The 21,790-nt window shown below is 36.5% G+C and overlaps 1 protein-coding gene across 2 annotated transcripts; it reads right to left on the bottom strand.

The window, feature by feature from the left end:
- Positions 1 to 1,539: 1,539 nt before the first annotated feature.
- On the bottom strand, positions 1,540 to 21,769 carry LOC115213315 (WW domain-binding protein 11). 2 transcript variants are annotated; one of them, XM_029782251.2, is made up of 14 exons: positions 21,596 to 21,769; positions 18,492 to 18,523; positions 18,115 to 18,208; positions 16,488 to 16,585; positions 15,001 to 15,088; positions 12,634 to 12,705; positions 11,514 to 11,619; positions 9,290 to 9,417; positions 7,726 to 7,818; positions 6,621 to 6,943; positions 4,605 to 4,794; positions 3,588 to 3,773; positions 2,525 to 2,830; positions 1,540 to 2,008 (listed from the first exon to the last, which is right to left on the bottom strand). In XM_029782251.2, exons 1-14 carry the CDS (start codon positions 21,657 to 21,659, stop codon positions 1,872 to 1,874), a joined length of 1,917 nt encoding a protein of 638 aa, XP_029638111.1. In that variant the 5' UTR covers positions 21,660 to 21,769; the 3' UTR covers positions 1,540 to 1,871. The 2 variants fall into 2 exon arrangements, with proteins under 2 accessions (XP_029638111.1, XP_036359917.1); XM_036504024.1 differs by having other exon boundaries at positions 18,488 to 18,523; positions 21,596 to 21,710.
- Positions 21,770 to 21,790: the final 21 nt, after the last annotated feature.

Below are 21,790 nucleotides of genomic sequence, written 5' to 3'. Positions count from 1 at the left end.
GATCACCATCTGTGAGTTAACAGAGGATGTGCAGGTTAATTATGGTTCAGTTCAGACCATTATCGCTGAAGATTTGGGTAAGAGACGCATGCCAAAACTGCTTTCAGCTGGCAACATACCTGCCCATTCAGCACAGCTTACGCAACAGCTTTTGGATAGGTGCAACATTCCCGAGGTCTCACAGCCAACGTATTCCCTAGATTTCATCCTTTGCAGCTTTTCCTCTTTACAAAAATCAAATACCATTTGAAGGGAAGATTTCAGGATGTCAAGGAATTCAAAGTGAATGTGACAAGGCAGCTGCTGATTATCCCAAAAAATGAGTTCCAGGAATGGCTTCCATTAATGGAAACAGCACTGGCTTAAGTGTGTGGCTTCCGAAGGGGACTACTTTGGTACATGTTGCAGTTGTCTTTATAGCACCAGTCCAGATACTTATTGATCAGACCTTGTACATACATATGTATGTATCATCATTATTGAACATCCATATTCCATGTTGGCATGGGTTGGATACTTTAACACAATCTGATGTCTATTTTTGGCATGGTTTCAATGGCTGAATGCCCTTCCTAATGCCAACCACTTTACAGAATGCTTTTCTCATGGCACCAGCACTAGTGATGATCACCTTGTAACTTGTCAGGTCAGACCAGAAGAGAAACTGGGTAATGATCCTTGGCTGAGGGATGAGAGAATGGTAAGTAAGAGATGGTGGAAAACTACAGGGAACAAGGGAGAGGAAAGAGATTAGTGATAGGGTTGAGAAAAAGGGAAGTTCAAAAAAGCTATAAGGGGCATGTGTAAACATAAGGTGTGAGGGAAAAGGAACAGGAAGGGAGCAATAGACCAAGGTGGGGGAGGAATTTTGTGAAAGTCACTGAAGGAAAGAGAGGCATAGGGGAGGTCATTTGAGTAGGTCAGAGGGGAAAGGTAACCTACAAAACCCACCAGGTGGTGCTGATCCAGCATGACTGATACAAATAAAAGAAAAGAATAAAACACAAAAATACAAGACAAAGAAGCTTCAATAATTTATACATATTTATTTTTTCTTCTTTTTTATCAATATAACAAAAATATTTGAAAAAAAAAACCTCCTCAAAATTAGCATCCTATCCATTACTTGTTTCTGTATAACAGAACACGTGTGTGTGCGGATTTCTGGGGAACAAAGCAAAAAGAAATTAAGCTTTGTCTTTGTGAAGCTGGGCCTAATATAGAGAGCTTGTAGTTTCTTTAGACCCACAATGCACTCGAGATCACAAAATATAGAGGAAGAGGAGTTGAAAGGGAGGCAGATGTAGTGTAATCATAAAACCAATTCAAGAAAGGAATTCTGTACAAACTAAGCTATATATATATATATATATATATATATATATAGATATACACACATACACACACACATATATATACATATATATATATACATATATATAAAACAGATATTTAATCCACAATCATTAGTCCAACAAAATATATTGTTTCACCTGTGCCTCTTTGGGAATTGTTCTTGCAAAACAAAATACATTTAATTGGATTTATGATTATGGATTCAATATACATGTTTTATTCACTCTCAGATTTGTCTTTGAGCTTTTTATTCTAAGTGGCCAGGCACAGCTTCTTTTGAACTTATTAGCCCATGGAATATATATATATATATATATATATATATATGTGTGTATATATATGTATTTATGTATGTATAATTAATGTTTTAATAAAGATGTTTTGCTTAGGTTGTTAATAAATGACAATGTACATGACAAGTGTTGGATATAAGGCAAGCCACCCAAGGTAAGACAGAGGCTGTAATCTTGCCAACGATACCCAAGCAAACGCAGTTCTCAACAGGAGAAATGTAATTACAAAAGGTTTTTCATTTCTTTCATAAACTCTTCATACACATCATCCTTAGTTTTCGTCTGTGTCACTGTGGGTGTGGGTTTATTCTGCATTCCGGAAGGTCTCTTTTCTTCTTCCTTCGCTGCCAGATTAGGATCTAAAAAACAAATAGTTGTCACATGAATATATGTTAATGTGAACACAAACATACATGTACACCTATTTATCCATCTCCCACTCTCTCTCTCTCTCTCTCTTTCATCTCCATCTCTCTCTCTCATCCAAACATGGAAAAGTGGACATTAAAATTATATATCTATATCTATATATATATATCTCATCATCATCATCACTGTTGTTTTGTTAGCTTTCCATGCTGGTATGGCTTGAAAGGGGTGTCACAGTTATTTTCAGTTTGTCTGAAACTTATTATGACAGCATCAGTGAAGCATAGCATTGACCATATTTGGCAACAAACATAACTTTGCATGCTCCTCTTTGCTGGATTAACACAAAAAAAAAAACATGTATTACTTCTACCTCAAAGTAGAGTGGTTAGCAACATGAAGGTCATTCAGCAGTAAAACCAACCTATCCATGCAAGCATAGAGACATAAAAATAAAACTGCAAACAGGAAAAGCAGAAATAAAGACATGAAGCAACAATACTTACTGATTATCTTTACACGACCTCTAGCATCACGGATACCTCTCTTTACTTTTAGAGCTGTTGGAGTGAACCGTGTCACATCAGCTAGGAGGTTCTTGATCTGTGGCTTAGCTTCAATAGTAGCACTGCTGCCAGATTTCACATTGTCCTCACTGGATTTTAATGGAGGTTTCACAATGCTTGGAGGGGCACTCAACACACTGGCATTTAATGGACCGAGCCCAGTCACACCAGGTGGGGGAGGCAAGCCAGGAGGTGGGATGCTTGGTAATGCTCCAGGAGGTCGTATGAGTCGGGGTGGAACAACACCTGAAAATACAGAAAACAGAATCAAAAACCAAAAATTTTTTATGCACATTAGTATTTAATAGGAAGAAGAAAAAAGAGAGAGAGAGAGCAGGGAAGGAAAACAAAAGAAAATGTGATGTTTTCTTTGTTGAAAAATTATACCTTACATCTATGTATTTGAGCAAGTGTAACATAATGGTGTAAGGCCATCATTTCCTTTTGGGTCTCACCCTTCTCTCTCCTCTTACATTGACACCACAGGTGCTGTGGCTCAATTCATTTGGCATGTCTGCAAGTCTGCAGGGACAAACAGCAGGAAAAGTCCTAATGTCAGTAACAGAATAAAACTTCATGTAAAGTACTAGAAGTGGTGGCATGAAACAGGGCAACATGTCAAACCTCTGACTAAAAGGGGGTAACTACCAGAGCCCCTCAGAGAAAATTTGGTGTGATACGCTGACACTCTCTCTCCTGAGGAAGATTTATATACCCAAACAATAATGCTGCAGAAATTGACAAGGTACTAGACCTGAGGTGGGTGAAAAGATTAACTTTTACCATTATCAAATACAAAAATGATGTCTCTACACTTTTCTGGCACTCTGCTGGTTAGAATAATGAGTGCCCTAGTTGATCTGATCAATGGAACAGCTGGTTCATGAAATTAAAGTGCAAGTGGCTGAGCACTCCACAGACACACATACCCTTAAAGCAGTTCTCAGAGAGATTCATTAAAAGGAGAAAAATATAAACAAAAAACAACAGAAAATTCACTCACCAGGTGGTCCTTGGGGCAATCTGGGAGGTAAGCCACGCAGATTAGGTGGTAGGCCAGGTGGTGGACCAGGAGGTAAACCAGCAGGTCTTCCTGGTGGTGGACCTGGTGGTAACAGACGCGGCATAGTGCCAGCTGGAGGACGCAGCGGTGGAGGTCTCATGAATACTGGTGCTCCAGGTGGTGGACCTAAAATGATAAAGAATTAACAAAATAAATACATTCACAAACACCTGACAAAATAAAAAGTAAAATGAATTCAAATAGTGAAATCCATTTGTATGTAGATAAACTACTGAAATATTGTATCTTTAATAAATAAAAGAACTCCTTCCTTTAGAAACCGAATGGTTCATCAGCCAAGTAAATGATTAAGTACTGTCCCACTTCAGCTTACCTCTCTGTCATAAAGCATTGTCTCCCAATCTCTTTTTATCCTTGACATAATGCACTCTTCCTGAACCTTTGCTCTCTCCCCTCCTAACATAATGTACTATCCCTTACTTATGTTAGTGGAGGCACATAGCTTAGTGGTTAAGGTGTTGGATTCATGATCATAAGATCAATGTTTCAATTCCTGGACCAGGCAACATGTTATGTTCTTGTGCAAAACAGTTCATTTCATGGTGTTTCAGTCCACTCAGCTGGCAAAAATGAGTAATCCTGTGACAGACTGGCATCCCATCCAGATGGCCCTTACAAGTCGGCATGACTTGAAAAGGTAACCTTTACCTTTGCTTATGTTACCCCAACAACTTAATGTTCTCCCTAACAGAAATAGCCTCCAAACTTCTGCCTGCTCTGCCCAACATAATGCACTGTTACCATTCCTTTGACCTTCCTAAAATAACACAATGTCCCCTAATTTCTGACTCCCACCAACATAATGCCCTGTTCTCAACATTTACCCCACTTCCAACATAATGTACTAACTCCTACTTCTGTCCTTCCCAAACTCTGGCTCTCACCATCCCCTTCTTCTGTTTTTGTCCTTTTCAGAAATAAAAAAGTTTTACTGACCTGGTGGAACCCCTGGTGGTCCTCCAGGAGGTAGTCCTGGAGGTGGACCTGGAGGAATCAGCTTATTAGGATGTGAAGGGATGTCTGTTGCTGTTGGTACTACAGGTGCCATTGACATAATTGGTCCAGATTTATTATCTTGAGTGTCTGTATCGGAATTCTGCTTAGCATTGTCTTCTTCATCTGAGAGCTAGAAAGAGAAAACACCGTATGTTTACTATAAAACCAAAAATGCATTTACACCGTAAATAATAAAAATCAAACAAGTAATCTTTATGTCTACACTCTTTATGGCACTCCATCGGTTATGATAATGAGTGTTCCACTTGATTTGATCAACCAGGCAGCTTGATCATTAAATTAATAGGCGTAGGAGTGGCTGTGTGGTAAGTAGCTTGCTTACCAACCACATGGATCTGGGTTTAGTTCCACTGCATGGCACTTTGGGCAAGTGTCTTCTACTATAGCCACTGGCCGACCAAAGCCTTGTGAGTGGATTTGGTAGATGGAAACTGAAAGAAGCCCATCATATATATATGTATATATATATATATATGTATGTGTGTATATATGTTTGTGTGTCTGTGTTTGTCCCCCCAACATCGCTTGACAACCGATGCTGGTGTGTTTACATCCCCGTAACATAGTGGTTCGGCAAAAGTGACCGATAGAATAAGTACTAGGCTTACAAAGAATAAGTCCTGGGGTCGATTTGCTCGACTAAAGGCGGTGCTCCAGCATGGTGACAGTCAAATGACTGAAACAAGTAAAAGAGATAAAAGAGAAAAAATAAGAGAGAAACATGCCAGTGGCTGAGCACCCCACAGGCACACATACCCTTAAAGTAGTTCTCAGGGAGGTCAGCATGACGCAGGGTGTGACAAGGCTGGCCCTTTGAAATACAGGGGTACATATTCATTTTTGGCAGCAGAGTGGACGGAAGCAATGCTAAATAGAATATCTTGCTCAAAGATACAACACGTCACTGGATATCGAATTCATGACCTTATAATTGTAAGCTGAATACCCAAACCACTACACCATGTGCCTTCACACATGTCAACACTAAGTAAAGTATAAATGGACACATTAAGCTCATTGATCAGAAAAGGATGCAATCTTAATTTTGACTCAGTTGCCTTTGTCAGACAGTCAAGTCGAAAGACAATGGAGCTAAAATTCCAAGTCATATACACCATCCAAGCGTGGCCGTTCGCCAGCCTCGTCTGGCACCTGTGTCGGTGGCACATAAAAAACACCATCCGAGCGTGGCCGTTCGCCAGCCTCGTCTGGCACCTGTGTCGGTGGCACATAAAATCACCCACTACACTCTCGGAGTGGTTGGCATTAGGAAGGGCATCCAGCTGTAGAAACACTGCCAGATCTGACTGGCCTGGTGCAGCCTTCAGGCTTCCCAGACCCCAGTTGAACCGTCCAACCCATGCTAGCATGGAAAGCGGACGTTAAACGATGATGATGATGATTGTTAACCTTAAATGTATCGAGTGACCAATTAATTAATGTTTGATTATTTTTATATATAACTACACATGAAAACAACCACTTTTAATAAACATATGCATATACATGTTGTGCAATCCATGCCCATAGGAAAAATAGGAAGTGTGTGTGTGTGTGTGTTTGTGTATCATCATCATTTTACATCCACTTTCCTTGCTGGCATGAGGTGGACAGTTTGACTGTATCAGTCAGACTGGAAGACCATGGACTGCTCTAGTGTTTCAGATTTGGTAAGGGTTTTTATGGCCCTTCCTAACACCAACTACTTTACAGAGTGTACTAAGTATATTTTTAATGCACTAGCATTATGGAAGTTGTCTTGTCCTCAACAAAAATAAAAAGTCCTCATAAGCCATGATGCTTGCACATAAATTTCATGAGCAGGCTGTTCCATTGATTGGATGAACTGGAATACTTGTCATCATAAGCAATGGAGTGTCAGTGTATATCTTATAAAATATAAAAGCAAGTTGACAAAAAAAGATGAAGTGTTACATTTTTCTGTTCAGTATTTGTATTTTCATCCTCTTCATTGACATCCTTAGAGTCATCCTCTTCACTATCAGAACTGTTCTGCTCTCTTGATTTACTGTCTTTCTCCTTGCTGTCTTTACTGTCACTCTCTTCATCTTTCTCTTCGTCTTCATCCTCTTCCTGTACATCAGGGGCCTGTTGTCCAGCCATACGCAACATCATTGCTTGTAGAGGGGTGACATTCTTACGTATTTTCTTAGCAAACTGATACTTAAACTCTTTCTCAGTTTCCTCAGGAGCTGCCTTTGCCTTGTCATCAGCAAAACGGATTTTTCTAATTTTAGCTAAAACAATTGAAAAAGAAATAATAAAAAAACCAAATTAGAGAGAGACATCTAAAATATTTCAACCAATAAATTTAATGCTATTTGTCATCATTTAATATCCACTTTTCCATGTGTGGGTCAGATAGAATTTCTGAGGCAGATTTTCTACATCTGGATGCCCATCTGGCCAACAAATTTCTACATCACTAGACATATTTTTCATGGAAGACTGGAAATGGATAACCTCACTAGTATGATGGTGATGCCCCTTACAAACATCACATGATATCTAGCTAAAGGTACACACAAACACATATAAATGTACATATCTATCTATCTATGTGTGCGTATATATATATATATATATATATATATATATATATATACACACATACATACATATACATAAACACACACATTTACAAAAGCTTTTTTCAGTTTCCATCAACCAAATCCACTTGCAAGGCTTTGGTTGGCTCAGGGCTGTATTAAAAGTCACTTGCCCGAGATTCCACACAATGGCAAAATAAACTTCTTAACTATACAGCCATGCCTACACACATACACGCACATGTGCATGCGAGTATATAACACACACATACACACATTTGTAATGTTGAAGGAAATAGAATAAATAAAAATCTCAAATGATAGATTAAGGATACAATACATTTCCTTTCTTGCAAACACTAGACACTTTATTCATTGATGCATTCAGTAGAAACAAGGCTTAAGACTTTGTAACAAATAAGGAGTGTATTGGGTTATGAGAAAAAAGAAGAAAAAGTACCAAGCCATACCAGCAGGTGGTTCTCCAACAGGCTCAGGAACATTTTGTACAACTTCAGCTGCATGTTCCTCAACATCTACATTACCAATGATTTCATGAATATCTACAACAGAAAGAAACACAAATGTCAAAATGTGTAGTGAGAAAAATATTGCACCAATCTGAGCAGTTACTGATTTGGTTTTACACCTGCAGGTAGCAGAATCACCCCGTATACAATCTAAGATTTACAGTTATATTCATATTTACCCAGTATCGTTAAAGAATGTTATGGTTGTCAATAAGAATTAAGTATGTGAATTGAGATCTGTAACAAAACTATTTCTGAAATTTTTAGCCATTTTCTTTTATATAAACTGATAGATTATCATCACCATTTAATGTACATGTTTTATGCTGACATGGATTAGACAGTTTGACAATCCAAAGAGCCCCAGGATGCATCATGCTCCACTGCCTGCTTTAGCACGGTTTCTATGGCTGGATGCATCCTGCCATAGAAACCACTTTCAGCATATTCTGGGTGCTTTTTCAAGCCACTAGCCTAGTGACAGTGCCATACAGCTTGTAAGACTATGAACGCCAAGAGAGATGAGGGGTAAAGTATGAGAGAAGAGTCAGAACAGAACAAGTCTCTTGGTGTAGAGAAGTTGCAAGACTACTCACATTTTATAAGAGTCATGTAGAATAGAATCATGAATACATTTATTACAAACTGAATTAGTGTCAATTATTGGTTTGTTTGCTCAACATTTTCTTTCACCACTTTTAACAGTCTGCTAATCTTATTCCTTCATTTAACTTCAGGTGGTGGCATTATTATTATTATTGAATGAGAGAGCAGTGCATGCCATCAAAGTGACACTACGGTAAAATATACAAAGCCTTGTATAAGGATCATGACTACACAACTGATAAGGGTATACCAGACACATGCATCACAACCATATGTGCACAATATGGTGATCTCATATCAAGATAAATAGCACATGACCTTGCAGGTGGGGCCCAGTTAAAATTTTCTTCAGGTCGAGTAGCCCATCCTGCCCAAAAGGTCCCTGAATAAGGTTTGTTTAAGGATGTTGAATGAAATACTCATGTTTCCAGAGGTGAATTATTCAAATCCCCAAAATTCCTCTCAACACATGACTATAATGCTCCCCTACTACTTCTGCTCATGATCAAAGATGCACATATCATCAGCCAATAAGGGACATGCTTAACTGATCATGGTCAAACAACTGACAAGCAAATCTGTGGTATGGAGCAGAATATTTGCTGCAGCCCATCTTTTATACCAAGACAAAACAAGCTACAGTAGGAAAAAAATTAATGAAAATTTTTATATGAGATAATATGTAGTGATAGTATTAACACAATAGACAATCTAGAATTTAACAGTTAAGACTTAAAAGCTGGAATGAAATAAAAAAAAAATATTGGAATTTTTTTAACTAATGAAAAGATGATAAGGACAAGAGATTCAGGTAAAGGTTGAAAGGTATATGAATAAAAGAAAGAAAAGATTAAAAGGAAATGTATAATATGCAGAAATAGTAATAAGAATGTCTTACCTTTTTCAGGATCATACTCTTCATCTTCACTGTCAGTAAGAGGAGGCGGTGAGCCAGGTGGAGGTCCTGGAGGTGATTTTTCTATGTACAGTTTCATATCAATGATTTTACCATCACCAGTTTTAGGACTAGAAAAAAAAAGATTTATATTCATTAAGAGAATAAATGCATTAATAGTAAAAACTGACTACATATATATATATATATATATATTAAGAGAAAGAGGAAGAGATACAGGATGGCTGCATTGGATACAATGCCTGGCAGTATTTGTTCCAGCTCATTAGACACTGTTCAAATTCCATCAAGTCAATAAAAAAAGATATCAGATCCAATCAATTATTGGGATTAATTTTACTGACTGTAAAATTTGGCAACAAATTTTTTAAGTCAGTCTGAAGTTGTCTTAAACTTTGTTCTGGCAGCTTTTGCAACAATGCTACTACTAAGTTGCACTGGCCCTTCTTCACAGACAACATCAGTGGCTCAGAGAGAAGAGAGCTTCAGCATAAGCAACTGCTAATTTTCAAACAAACTTGTCCAGGCTTCTACTTTGTAGAGAACACTCTAACAGCACCTCAGTTCACTCTCTAAACAGAAACTGAATCAAGACTTCCAAATGTTTGATTGCATGGAACATACAGATGTTAAAAGACATCATCCCCATCATCATTTAATGTCCATGTTCCATACTGACATGAGTGGAACCATCGGACAAGGTCCAATGGGTACAAGGACTGCATCATACCACAGTGTCTGCTTTGGCATGGTTTCTATGGCTGGATACCTAACATCAACCACTTTATAGTGTGTAGGTGGTGGCCTTTTTTGTGCCACTGGCACTAGTTACATCCCCATGCAGCTTGCTAGTATACAAAATCAAGGGAGTTGGGGATATATAATCAGCCGAAATTGTGAAGATAAGCTGGTACTTGACTGAGGAAAGAAAACTTTGAATGACCCGTCCTTGTTTTCTTTGTATCGTCTATCTGGATTTTTTGTTGTCCCATATTTGTATCACCTGACTGTCCGGATGTTTTGCGTTCTTGTCCCATTTTGTATTTTACAAAAGAGACCAATAGAATAAGTACCAGGCTTACAAAGAATAAGTCCTGGAGTTGATTTGTTCGACTAAAACCCCTTAAGGTGGTGCTCCAGTATGGTTGCAGTCAAATGACTGAAACAAGTAAAAGAATCAGCTCTTGAGTCACTCTATGTATATTCTCGTAATCAAATGTATGAGAAGTTACAGTTAGGAGATCCTCCACATATTCTCAACATGTATATGCTTATTATAAATTTATTATATTTATAATATTAATACTAATATTTATAATGTATTTCCTATACTGTAATGAAGTGTAACATGGAATTAAAAATGTACCAAATTTTCTAGTCTTTGTTTTAATGAATATATGGAAGTAGACTGGGTGTGTGTGTATTAAGCAAAATAAACTATAAATGGGTTAATTTAAGCTTCTTGTCTTGACGGGATAATTTTGAAATCCATACATTTTAAATCAGCATAAAAGTTACAAATACAATCATTTGTATTTACATTTTGTAGGTAAATCATGGGGGCATAACTCTTCAAGGATGAAAATGAGTTGCTTCCATTACATTAGGTACAACAGTAACAAAGGACTTTAATAAGTAAATTAATAAATTTAATGGAAAAGGATGAAAAATTATACCAGGCTATGAGAAACAGTATTTGTTTTGAAACAAATGAAGGGTAGCCAGCCATAGGAAATCTACCTCAACAAATTCTGTCTGATCCATGCAAACATGGAAAAGCGTATGTTAAATGATGACAATGATGATGATACAGAGGGCTTCTCTTAGTTTCTGTCTACAAAATCCACTCACAAGGCCTTGGTCAGTACAGAACTATTGTAGAGGACACTTACCTAAGATGCCATGCAGTGAGACTGAACTCAGGACAAAGTGGTTGAGAAGCAAGCTTCTTCACCACACAGCCACACCAGTGCCTATCCATGCCTGAACCTCAAATGTATTCGATATTTTGATATATTCAAGATTTTGGAGGAGGGTTACTACTTGTATATATTATGATGGTGTTGACCAACTGAAATTTCACTGTATCATTCACATCAATTGAGATTTTTATTTAAATATGAATCCTTTAGTATAAGCAGGGTAGGGTGATATTGAAAAAGCTAATCAAGACGAGCAAAGAAACAACTCATAAAGCAATACTTACACAAACAAGGATGGTTTTTTAAGAATGCCTACAGGTTGTTTCTGGTTTGGAGCTGGTATTGCACCAAGAGGAGGCATTTCATTTGGTAAAGGAATCATAGAAGGAACTGAGTAAAGAAAAAAAAAATCCAATGAAATATTTATAGTTCAAACAGTGGAAATAAGTATTCAATGATTTGTGTTAAACTTCTTTAAATCTAAGTTTATAACAGAAATATAGAAGATTAACTAAATTATTGCTAAAAGATGATTATAGAATTTAAACAATCTTCCTTGATCTTACAATATGTTGGTTTAATTTTAATTTTTATATCACATGAAATCATTTTCACAATTAAACTTTAACATAATTTATTTAAGTATGTTTCTAGATAAAAAAAAACTTCTAATTAATAACAATCATTAAGATAAGATATTATATTTTGATATTTACATAGTTTATAAAGCATACATACAATCATCACCACACCAATTTACATCTGTTTTTCCATTCTGGTATGGGTCAGATAAGTTATATACTTGACATGGTCTGCATCATCTTGCACATGCAGCAACTGAGAAAGCAAGCCAATACATCATATAGTGTGAACTGCATGTATTTTATTGTGCTCCTTGCATGTGAGATATTTTCCTATGCAGAAATATTTAAGAGATCCCCTGTATATCTGTACGAGTTCTTATTTAGAGTTACAACCCAACTAAATGCCTAGCATGCATTGCACCTTGCAGAGTCCATGTCTTGCTCATGTATTTCATTTTTTGGCTTGCTATCTATGCTGGATGTATCTTCTATCACCAGCCTCTATACAAAGTGTATTGAAAGCATTCAATCATGCCACAAATACTAAAGAAGCTGTCCAATGAAAGAGGACCAAAGAGTAGCCTCTGCTCTGAATAACTCCTTCTTTAGAGTTAGTGTCCTCCAAATGGATTACCTGGGACATAGTTTGCAGAGTCCACACACACACACACTTTATATATAATACAATAGTTTTGGTTAACATTAATTAGATTTTCATCCAGTAATTCTGAAACATTCCTATTTTAAACACTGGAAATGAAGAACATCATTAATCATTACAAGGACACAAAGAAAGAAGATAACAAAGATGTTAATTTACTGGTGTATTCCAAGGGTAAGTCAGGCAGTGGAATCTGATCCAGTTGTACACGTTCAGCATTCTTCACTTGTTCTGAAATAGAAAAGTAATATTTAATTGAAATACACAAGGGCTAGTGGTGACAAGAAGATGATTGAATCTTACAAAGTATTTCTGAGATTATAAACCACTGGAATATTTGACAAATCACTTTAATTCTAATCCTTTTATGCTTTTATTTTTAAATTTAACTTTATAAAATTTGTCAGTAAGAAGATTGCTTCCTAACCATATTCAATCTTACTGCACAACAACTTAGGCAAGTGTCTTCTCATATAACCTGGGGGCCAACCAAAGCCTTATGAGTGAATTTGGTATGGAACCTGAATAAAGCCTATCGTATATGTATCTATATACGAGCACGTGTGTACCTTTGTCTTGACATCATGTGATGATTATAAATGGGCATTACTGCCATACAAGCGATGTTGTTTAATTTTCAGTCTTCCATGAAAAAGATGCCTGGCCGTGAAGAAATATTACCTAGCTTGGACACAGGTAAGGGATGGTGATAGAAAGGGTATCTGGCTATAGAAAACTTGCCACAACAAATTCCATCTGACCCATGCAAGCATGGTGGAGTGATTGTCAAAAATGAACAGAACTTATAAATAATTTCTAGCATTCTAGTTGTAGCTTCAATTTACTGTATGTTACATATTTCAGTCATACAATTTGGACATTTATAATGATAATGATAATAATGAAATTATTGTATACAGTGCTCAGGTGCACCACAACTTGTCAAAAAGTGAGCATAAAGTATATGCAGTAATGTACAAATGTCTGGAAAGCGAACAGTGTATGAGTCAGATACATGCTTGTGTGTATATGGAGGGGAGAAAATCAGGTGTAGTGTTGGCGAATCTCAGGAAGCATGGAAGTTTTGAAGGATGCAGTGCTCCGACAACTAACAACTGATGCCGGCAGTCTGTTCCATACTTCAGCAACTCTTAGCATGAAAAAGTGTTTCCAAAAGTCATAGGAGCTGTGCTGTTTTCTGACTTTGTAAACATGTCCACGGGTGTTAGACAGGTGGAGTTTGAAAAGGTGCTCAGAGTTATTGTTTGTAAGATGGTTAATAATTCTATGGGTGTCTGCCAAGTCAGCTGCCAGATGTCGGAGTTTCAATGTGTCCATCCCCAGGGAAGTAAGGCGTTCAGAATATGGCAAATGCCTGACGGAGGGTATTCTTTTGGTTGCACGTCGCTGAACGGCTTCCAGACAATTAATATCCTGGGCAAGATAGGGGTTCCAGACTGGTGATGCAAATTCCAGGTGAGGTCGTACCATAGCCATATAAAGCCGCAGATAGATAGCCGAAAAGCGGCTCACAAAGGACTTGGTAAGTGATGCCAAGACACCCTCAGCCTTCTTGGCAATTTTAGCGATGTGTTTTTGTCCAATGCAAATCGCTGTCGACAATAACACCCAGGTCACGTTCACACGAAGACTTTTTGAGATTAGTGTTGTGGAGGGAGTAAGTAGACGCTGGGTTTCTTCTCCCAAAATGCATGGTGGTATATTTGTCCACAGCCAGCTTGAGTTGCCAGTCCATGATCCACTGCTGTTGAACCTCCAGTAAACAAGTGTAATTTATTTGCCAAGGGTTGTACCATGCTGATTTCAAATAAAGATGAAATGGTGCTATATATGGCTATTTATGACTATAAAATTTAAGATCTTATAACTCCTTCATTATTCTTCGATTTAAATTTCGAACCACGCTAAGATAAATCTAGAAGTGGTTATCTCCCTTACAATAACTGCATCGGGGCACACCACTTGGTCAAGGTAAATCATTAATGATCTATAAATTAGCGTGTCCAACTCAGTGGTTCCCTATAATTTAGTTAACCCTCAAACAACACCCTCTCATCTGTTTTGGCTTGTTCTCTATGGGCTAGAAATCTGCTGTTTGTTTAGAGGAAAATTTGAGTATTGGAACCACTTACTCTTTTAGTTGTTATTTTGACATTGCTACTGATTCAACACTCGATCATTCTTGACTAAGCAGATTTATGATCAAAAGTATCCAAGCTGTGACCTCTGTTGTGCTCTTTAGCCTTAGGTCAGCCTGGCTGATCAGACTTATGATCAAAAGCATTTGAGCTGTCCTCATCTTCTCTCTTTGTATATCTAAGACTAACATTGTCTAGAGTGTCCATCATGTGTGTTTCTCTCTATATAGGACTAACACTGTCTAATACATCCTTCCCTTCTTTAAAGATGATGGGGTTTGGTTTGAAGGAGATTAAGAAGCTATTTCTAGAGGTTCCCTTATTGGCTAAAAAAAATAGTTGCAATTGATGTAAATGGCTAACTAACCAAAGTATATCTGTAACTGGATCCTCTTCTTATCATACTCAGACTCTGCTCTCCTTAGTTCTAATGCATACTCAGGATTTTCTTTATCCTGTAAGACAAGATGAAAAACAAAAGTCATACTAAAATATTGCACACAAAATCAAGCAATAATAGACTCTTTTCTATTAATGTCAAATATGCATCTAACTTTTTAACAAAAATTTACGTGTTCTTCAAAATGCTATTCAATAATATCTTACATGGATATTTCCATATAGAGAGATTAGTTTAAAGTGGCAATAAGATTTAGGTTAAAATCGCAATGCATGTTTCAATCAACCCTTTTTTCTGTTGCAGCTTCATCATCATTATAATTAGCACTGGTGTCATTATTTCTTAACATCTGTTCTCCTCACCATATCCAAGACTATGTAAAATGTATATGAAATGGACTACTACAATTTAGAATATGGTTAGCATGTTTCTATGAACATTCAGTAGCTCTGACGTTGGTTACCACATGAGGGTTCTCCTATTTGTTACTGCTTATCCCCAGGTTTTGTTCGAGGAGCAGACCTATGATAAACAGCATTCCAGTCATGAGCATTCTGTCATTTTTGTATAACAAGGGCAATATTATTCTATGTGTACTTAATTTTTTTAAAGACTGTAGCATGAGAGATTTTTTGAAGACTGACATTGGCTTTTATATATGATAACCTTCCTTTTTAAGAAGATAGGGTGTGTGATTGGGAGAATCACATGGCCATACCTGTACACACACACACACACACACACACATATATATATATATATATATTATATATATATATATATATATATATATATATATATATACACATGTATATACATACACACACACATACATATACCAATGTACTAATATATACTATACAAATATACACAGACATTCATTTAGCAGTAAAACTGAAAGATATCAGAAAGTTGTTAATGTTTGCTACAGGCTTGTATGTAGCTGATGATGATGACGATGATATATATGTGTGTGTGTGTGAGCTGATGCTGATGACAGTGACAGTAGTGATGGTAGTCGTGGTGGTTGTGGTATGTGTGTATGTATGTACGTATGTATTTATAGCACTAATATAAACATGTGCATATAAACACAGAAATTCAGTAACAAAACAAAATGCTATATGTAATGGTATTAATATTTGCTATAAGTTTGTGTCTATGAGTATGTATTAGCAAAATCAATTTCATCCAAGAAAACAGGAAGAAAAGGATAGAAGTTTACTTCTGCACATTACATATCTACATGCTATTGTTCAAATTCTGTACATTACACAAACTCAGCAAGCAATTGTTACAGAGAACTATTTTTTATATACATATATGATGGTATCATGGCATCAACCAAACTATCGGATGTTGTTATACAACGCTGGTCACAATGCGCTTCTGATTGTTTCAGCTTTCAAATGACACCACCCCACTATACTATATTGGTTCAACTGGTTACTTACATAGAGCTTTAGAATTCGCAGGAAAGTTTCTTTAAGTTTCTTCCGTTTGTCTTTCAAGACTTTCTCATTTAGTTTGGGCGGTTGGGTCGGATCATATTCTGGAAAAAAAATTAAAAACAGAGGATATATCTACAAAGCAAATAGGAAACAAGCAAGGGCTGGTGATAGAAAAGGCATCCTCAGAAAATCTGCTTCAATGCATTCCCTCTCACTCATGCAAGTATGGAGAAGTGGAGATTAAGATGATGATGAAAAGTGATAATAAAATTTGTAACAAAGAAATCACTCTACATTTAATGACTTAAAAATTAGTATGTGCCATGTATAACACAACACACAGTGAAGAATTAAAACATTTTTGGTTAGGGTGAACAGGGAGGGGAGCCAGAGATGGTTGTTGTCTCAGGGCAAATGTGGAACTAATCAGGCCACTTCAATTTCCCAACAAACAAGTAAATTTTTTTTTTTTGTCACTCTCTCCTTTCTTAGAGTTGATTATTCAAGTAAACTATATTGCAACAGAATATAACATGTTGTTAGTGTTTGTAGATCAATTCATTTATGAAAGAGAAAACAATTTATCGTTTAAAAAATCTACCAAATGAAGTAATCACTTTTCCTTTTGTATTAACCTAAATCATTGATTGATATTTTGAGTTATGATAATAAGAGAACATTGATACCTGACTAGATCAGAGGTAGGCAAACTTTCTGAGGCCAGGATGTTGTCATTGTTATCTTTCTTTTTATCATTATGATGATGATGAAGATGATAATGATTCATTTGAGCCTACTACAAAAATAACATCATCATTCTTTAATGTCCACTTTCCATGCTGGCATGGGTTGGATGGTTTGACTGAGGTCTGGCAAGCCAGTGGGCTGCACCAGGCTCCAATCTGAACTAATCTACAGCTGGATGCCCTTCCTAATGCCAACCATTCTGAGAGTTGTAGTGGGTGCTTTTTATGTGCCACCGGCATGGGAGCCAGTCAGAGAGCACTGGTATCGACCATGTTCGGATGGTGGTTTTTACATGCCACCAGCACAGGATCCAGCCAGGGGGCACTCTATTTTTCAATACTGAATTTCATAGATCATTAACCCTTTTACAGCAGAAATCAGATATATTCACTCAAAATTTCATTAACCTTAATTGCAGAAAGCAGCTTTATATACCAATTGATCTTTTGTTGAGGAATGTCATGCCCCAAACTATTTTTTGTTGAGATATGTTGATTTTATTGAAGCATTGTGACTTCCAGAAAATACCAATTCTATTTTTTTGTAAATATTCAACATCATAACTGGAATAATCATGAAATTTAATGTTGCAGTCAAAGGGTTAAGTAAAAATTGATAAAGAAAACAAAGAATTTTTTTATGAAGTGCTTACGTAAAGTTTGTAGGCCAGATTGGGACTACAGGTTGTATTACTAGTTAGCTGACCCAATAAGTTTCAGGTTATATTCAGAACATTATTACTAGGACCCTTTCATCACTTTTATGGTGTTAAAATTAAACTGTACTTGATGATCACCAAGTTTGATTTTTAAATAAAGAACTTTAGTCAGAAATGCTGGAAAAAAAAAAGCTAAAATAAAATAAAGATAAACAGTAAGTTTACCCATTTTGTCGATTATCTCCATCTCTTGCAATATTTTGGTAGGGTCTTTTCCTTTCAGCACAGCTTGACGTACAAGCATACGCTGCTTTTTGTTCTAAAAATACAAAAGTAAAAATACCAAAGTCAATTTTATCAGATTCAGGTGAAACTCAAAAATTTTTCATGGTAATGCAGGCTGTGGAAATGATGATGACAATGACAGAAGATGATGATCATGATGTTGGTAGTGATGATGATGGTGGTGATGATGATGTTGGTGGTGATGATGAGGAGGAGGCAGAGGAGGATATGAAGTCAAGCATTAAGCCTAAAACGTCTGTATCATTACAACATATTTTTGTTTTAATAGACTGATTTTGTGCATAACAAATACTCACTTTTTTTAACTCCCTTTTTCTCGCCTCTTTTCCTGAAATAAAAATAACAGGTTGTGTCTGATTAATAAAACATACAATTAGACATCTTATTTTAAATAATAAATTTTCATTACACCTTATCATTTATGTTTTTTATAGCTTTATTCAAAGCTGAATATTTGCATGAACTGGTTTCAACTGGCTATGCCCCTTAATGTTGACTTATTACTCAGTAAGTTATCAACTGTGTAGTCCCAGGTCAACAATGGTGAAGTTTTACAATCTTGGCAGAAACAAACACAAATACACATCAAATGATATATATATATATATATATATATATATATCATTTGATGTGTATTTGTGTTATATATATATGTGTGTGTGTGTGTGTGTGTGCGTATATTGGGCTTCCACACAGTTTTCATCTCCAAAATTTCACCCCAAACTAGTGGTTTCTTGAAAGCTACAGTAGAAAACATTTGCCCAAGGTTTAACAAAGTGGGGTCAAACTTGAGCCATATGGTTACAAAGTGAGCATTTTTAACTAGATAGCTATGACTGTATTTACTACTACAATTGTAAACACAAAAAATTTATACTTAGTTTCATTGCCATCCCATAAAATTAACATGTGATCTGTTAATATTCTTCAGAACCACTACTTACTTTGAAGAAGTAGTGAAAATTGGGAAGCTAATGAGAAGACCCAAATAGACTTAATTGGTTTCAAATTTTGGTACAAGACCAGCAATTTCAGGGGATTAGATTGACCCCAATGCTTAACTGGTACTTATTTTATCAACCCCAAAAGGATAAAAGGTAAAGACGACCTCGGCAGAACTTGAATTCTGAATATAAAGATGGAAGAAATGCTGCTAAGCACTTTGCCCAGCATGCCAAAAATTCTGCTAGCTTGCTATATTCAAACAGACTTAAACTGATTCCTACAATTGGTCTGAGACCATAAATTCAGAGGAGGACACATGCTTGATTATATTGACCCCAGTACTTTATTGCTACTAATTTTAACCATGGAAAAGATGAAAGATAAAGCCGACCTTGGTAGGATTTGAACACAGTCTGTAACTAAAAGATGCAGGTATTTATTCTGATACCCTATTGATTCTACCACATACCATCCAATAATATGATGCACCTAATTCTCTAATGGTTCTTTCTTTTTTTCTTAATTAAATCATTTATTACTGAATTCTTTCTAGTTACATTTCTTTTTTTATATATTTTGCTTGTTGCTTTCTTTTTTTGTTTCTTGCGAAGACCTGTTGAGGCAAGTGAAATCGAAATCGAAATCAAATTCGATGACTGGCATACATGCTTGTGGAGTGCTCTTAGAGTACCATCTGAGCGTGATTGTTGCCAGAGCAACAAACTGGCTTCCATGCCAGTGGCCCGTAAAAAGCACCATTCGAGTGTGATCGTTACCTGCATCACCTTAGTGGCACTTGTTTTGGAGGCACGTGAAAAACATTTGAGCGAGGTCGTTGCCAGTGTCACTGGACTGGCTCCTGTGCAAGTGGCACATAAAAAGCACCATTTGAGCGTGGCTGTTACCAGTACTGCCTGACTGGCCCTTGTGCTGGTGGCACGTAAAAGCACCCACTACACTCTCGGAGTGGTTGGTGTTAGGAAGGTCATCCAGCTGTAAAAACTCTGCCAGATCAGATTGGAGCCTGGTGCAGCCATCTGGTTCGCCAGACCTCTGTCAAATCATCCAACCCATGCTAACATGGAAACCGGACGTTAAACGATGATGATGACTACCTTGATTGAAATGTTTGATATTGAATTTGCTGTTCGTAGTTTTGTTGCAGACCATGAAATTTGCTTGCTACCTCTCAGACTGAAGTTTTTTCAGGAGAATAAGATAAAAAATAAAAAGTGATCCATATTCGTAAATGTGGTTATCAATGTATGACATATGCTATACATTGTTATGGAAGCTTTCGTCCACTTCGGTGAGCACTAACTAAAAAACCAGACGATGAGGAAGTTTTTATGTGATCACTTGACTTGCTAGAAACAGCAGCCAAACTTTCTTTAGTCTAGAATTTTAAAAGAACAACAATATAATATATGACGTTGTCTGGCGATCCTTCGGTATAGGTACACACGTGACTTTGTTTACATTTCTGAAGACAAGAGAAACCCTTTTCTCCCAAACCTAACACAAACCCTAACCCTAACCCCCCCCCCATATATATATAAAAAAAAATACTTTCTTGAAATGTATCCGGTACTTATACCGAAGTTACGCCCGTTGTCTTAGATACACTAAGCTTGAAATGTAGATGGGATCAGATGTGGCTGGAATACATCTGATTACAGATCCGCTTAATCAATACTTACCTAGGGCTAAACAACAAAAGACATCAAAAGAATGTTTGTCTTATATTAATTAGAAACATATTTAGGATATTTTAAAGTCGTTCTTTTAAAGATATCTAAGGCTTTTGGCAAAAGTTTGAAATTGCAGACTTCATAGTGGAATAACTGGTCATGCAAATGCAACATACCAAAGTTCTAAAATACATTCAAACGTAAAATACAAAATCAGAGAAGTTTAGTCATTGTCAATATAATCAGTGTTTATTCTATTTCATTTCTTGATGAATGATATTTTACTATAATTTATCCTTTCTCTGTTGTTTTCCTATTTCCTTATCGCAATCTTTTTCTCTAATTCACAATTCGCCCGATTTTAACATGTGTTGCAAGGAGAAAATGATGGGTAGACCGTAATTTTTCTGCATACTTAACTAAAATCGGCCTGAAAGGACTTTCTGTTACCATTTCACTGAATTCAGCTCAGGAAAAAAACAACACAAAATATGTTTGTAAAACCCTTCACTTCAATGACCAACACTTAATTGGCATAACAAGTAAATGTTAATTATTAGTTTATTAATGCAATGATGTCAAGAAAATAAATTTCCTATGCAATAATTCCAAGCGTAAAAATTAATAGGAGTCAAATAATAAAACCATTTACAGAATATTAAGGAGCTAAGCTTTGGTCAGGGGCACTTACGATAAATAAACTCATTGATGCTCCTATAACATCGATCCTAAACATTTATTGCGATACGAAAAATAAAACTTACTGGCTTGATCAGTGGGGTTCATATACTTCCCACTTTTAGTGGTGTTTATAGATCTGCGTCCCATTTTCTTTCGTTTAGATTGTCAGATAATAGGAAAATAAACTAAAATAAATATTGAGTTGATATTTTAAGCCGCCATAGTTAGCCACGTGACCTTGCAACCAAAAACGAAATAGGAATGCTGTAAGAAATTAA

This window comes from Octopus sinensis, linkage group LG6 (assembly GCF_006345805.1).
Source record: "Octopus sinensis linkage group LG6, ASM634580v1, whole genome shotgun sequence".
NCBI lineage: Eukaryota > Metazoa > Mollusca > Cephalopoda > Octopoda > Octopodidae > Octopus > Octopus sinensis.
The sequence above is the reverse complement of the archived record's forward strand: the minus strand, read 5'-3'. Positions and strand labels throughout refer to the sequence as shown.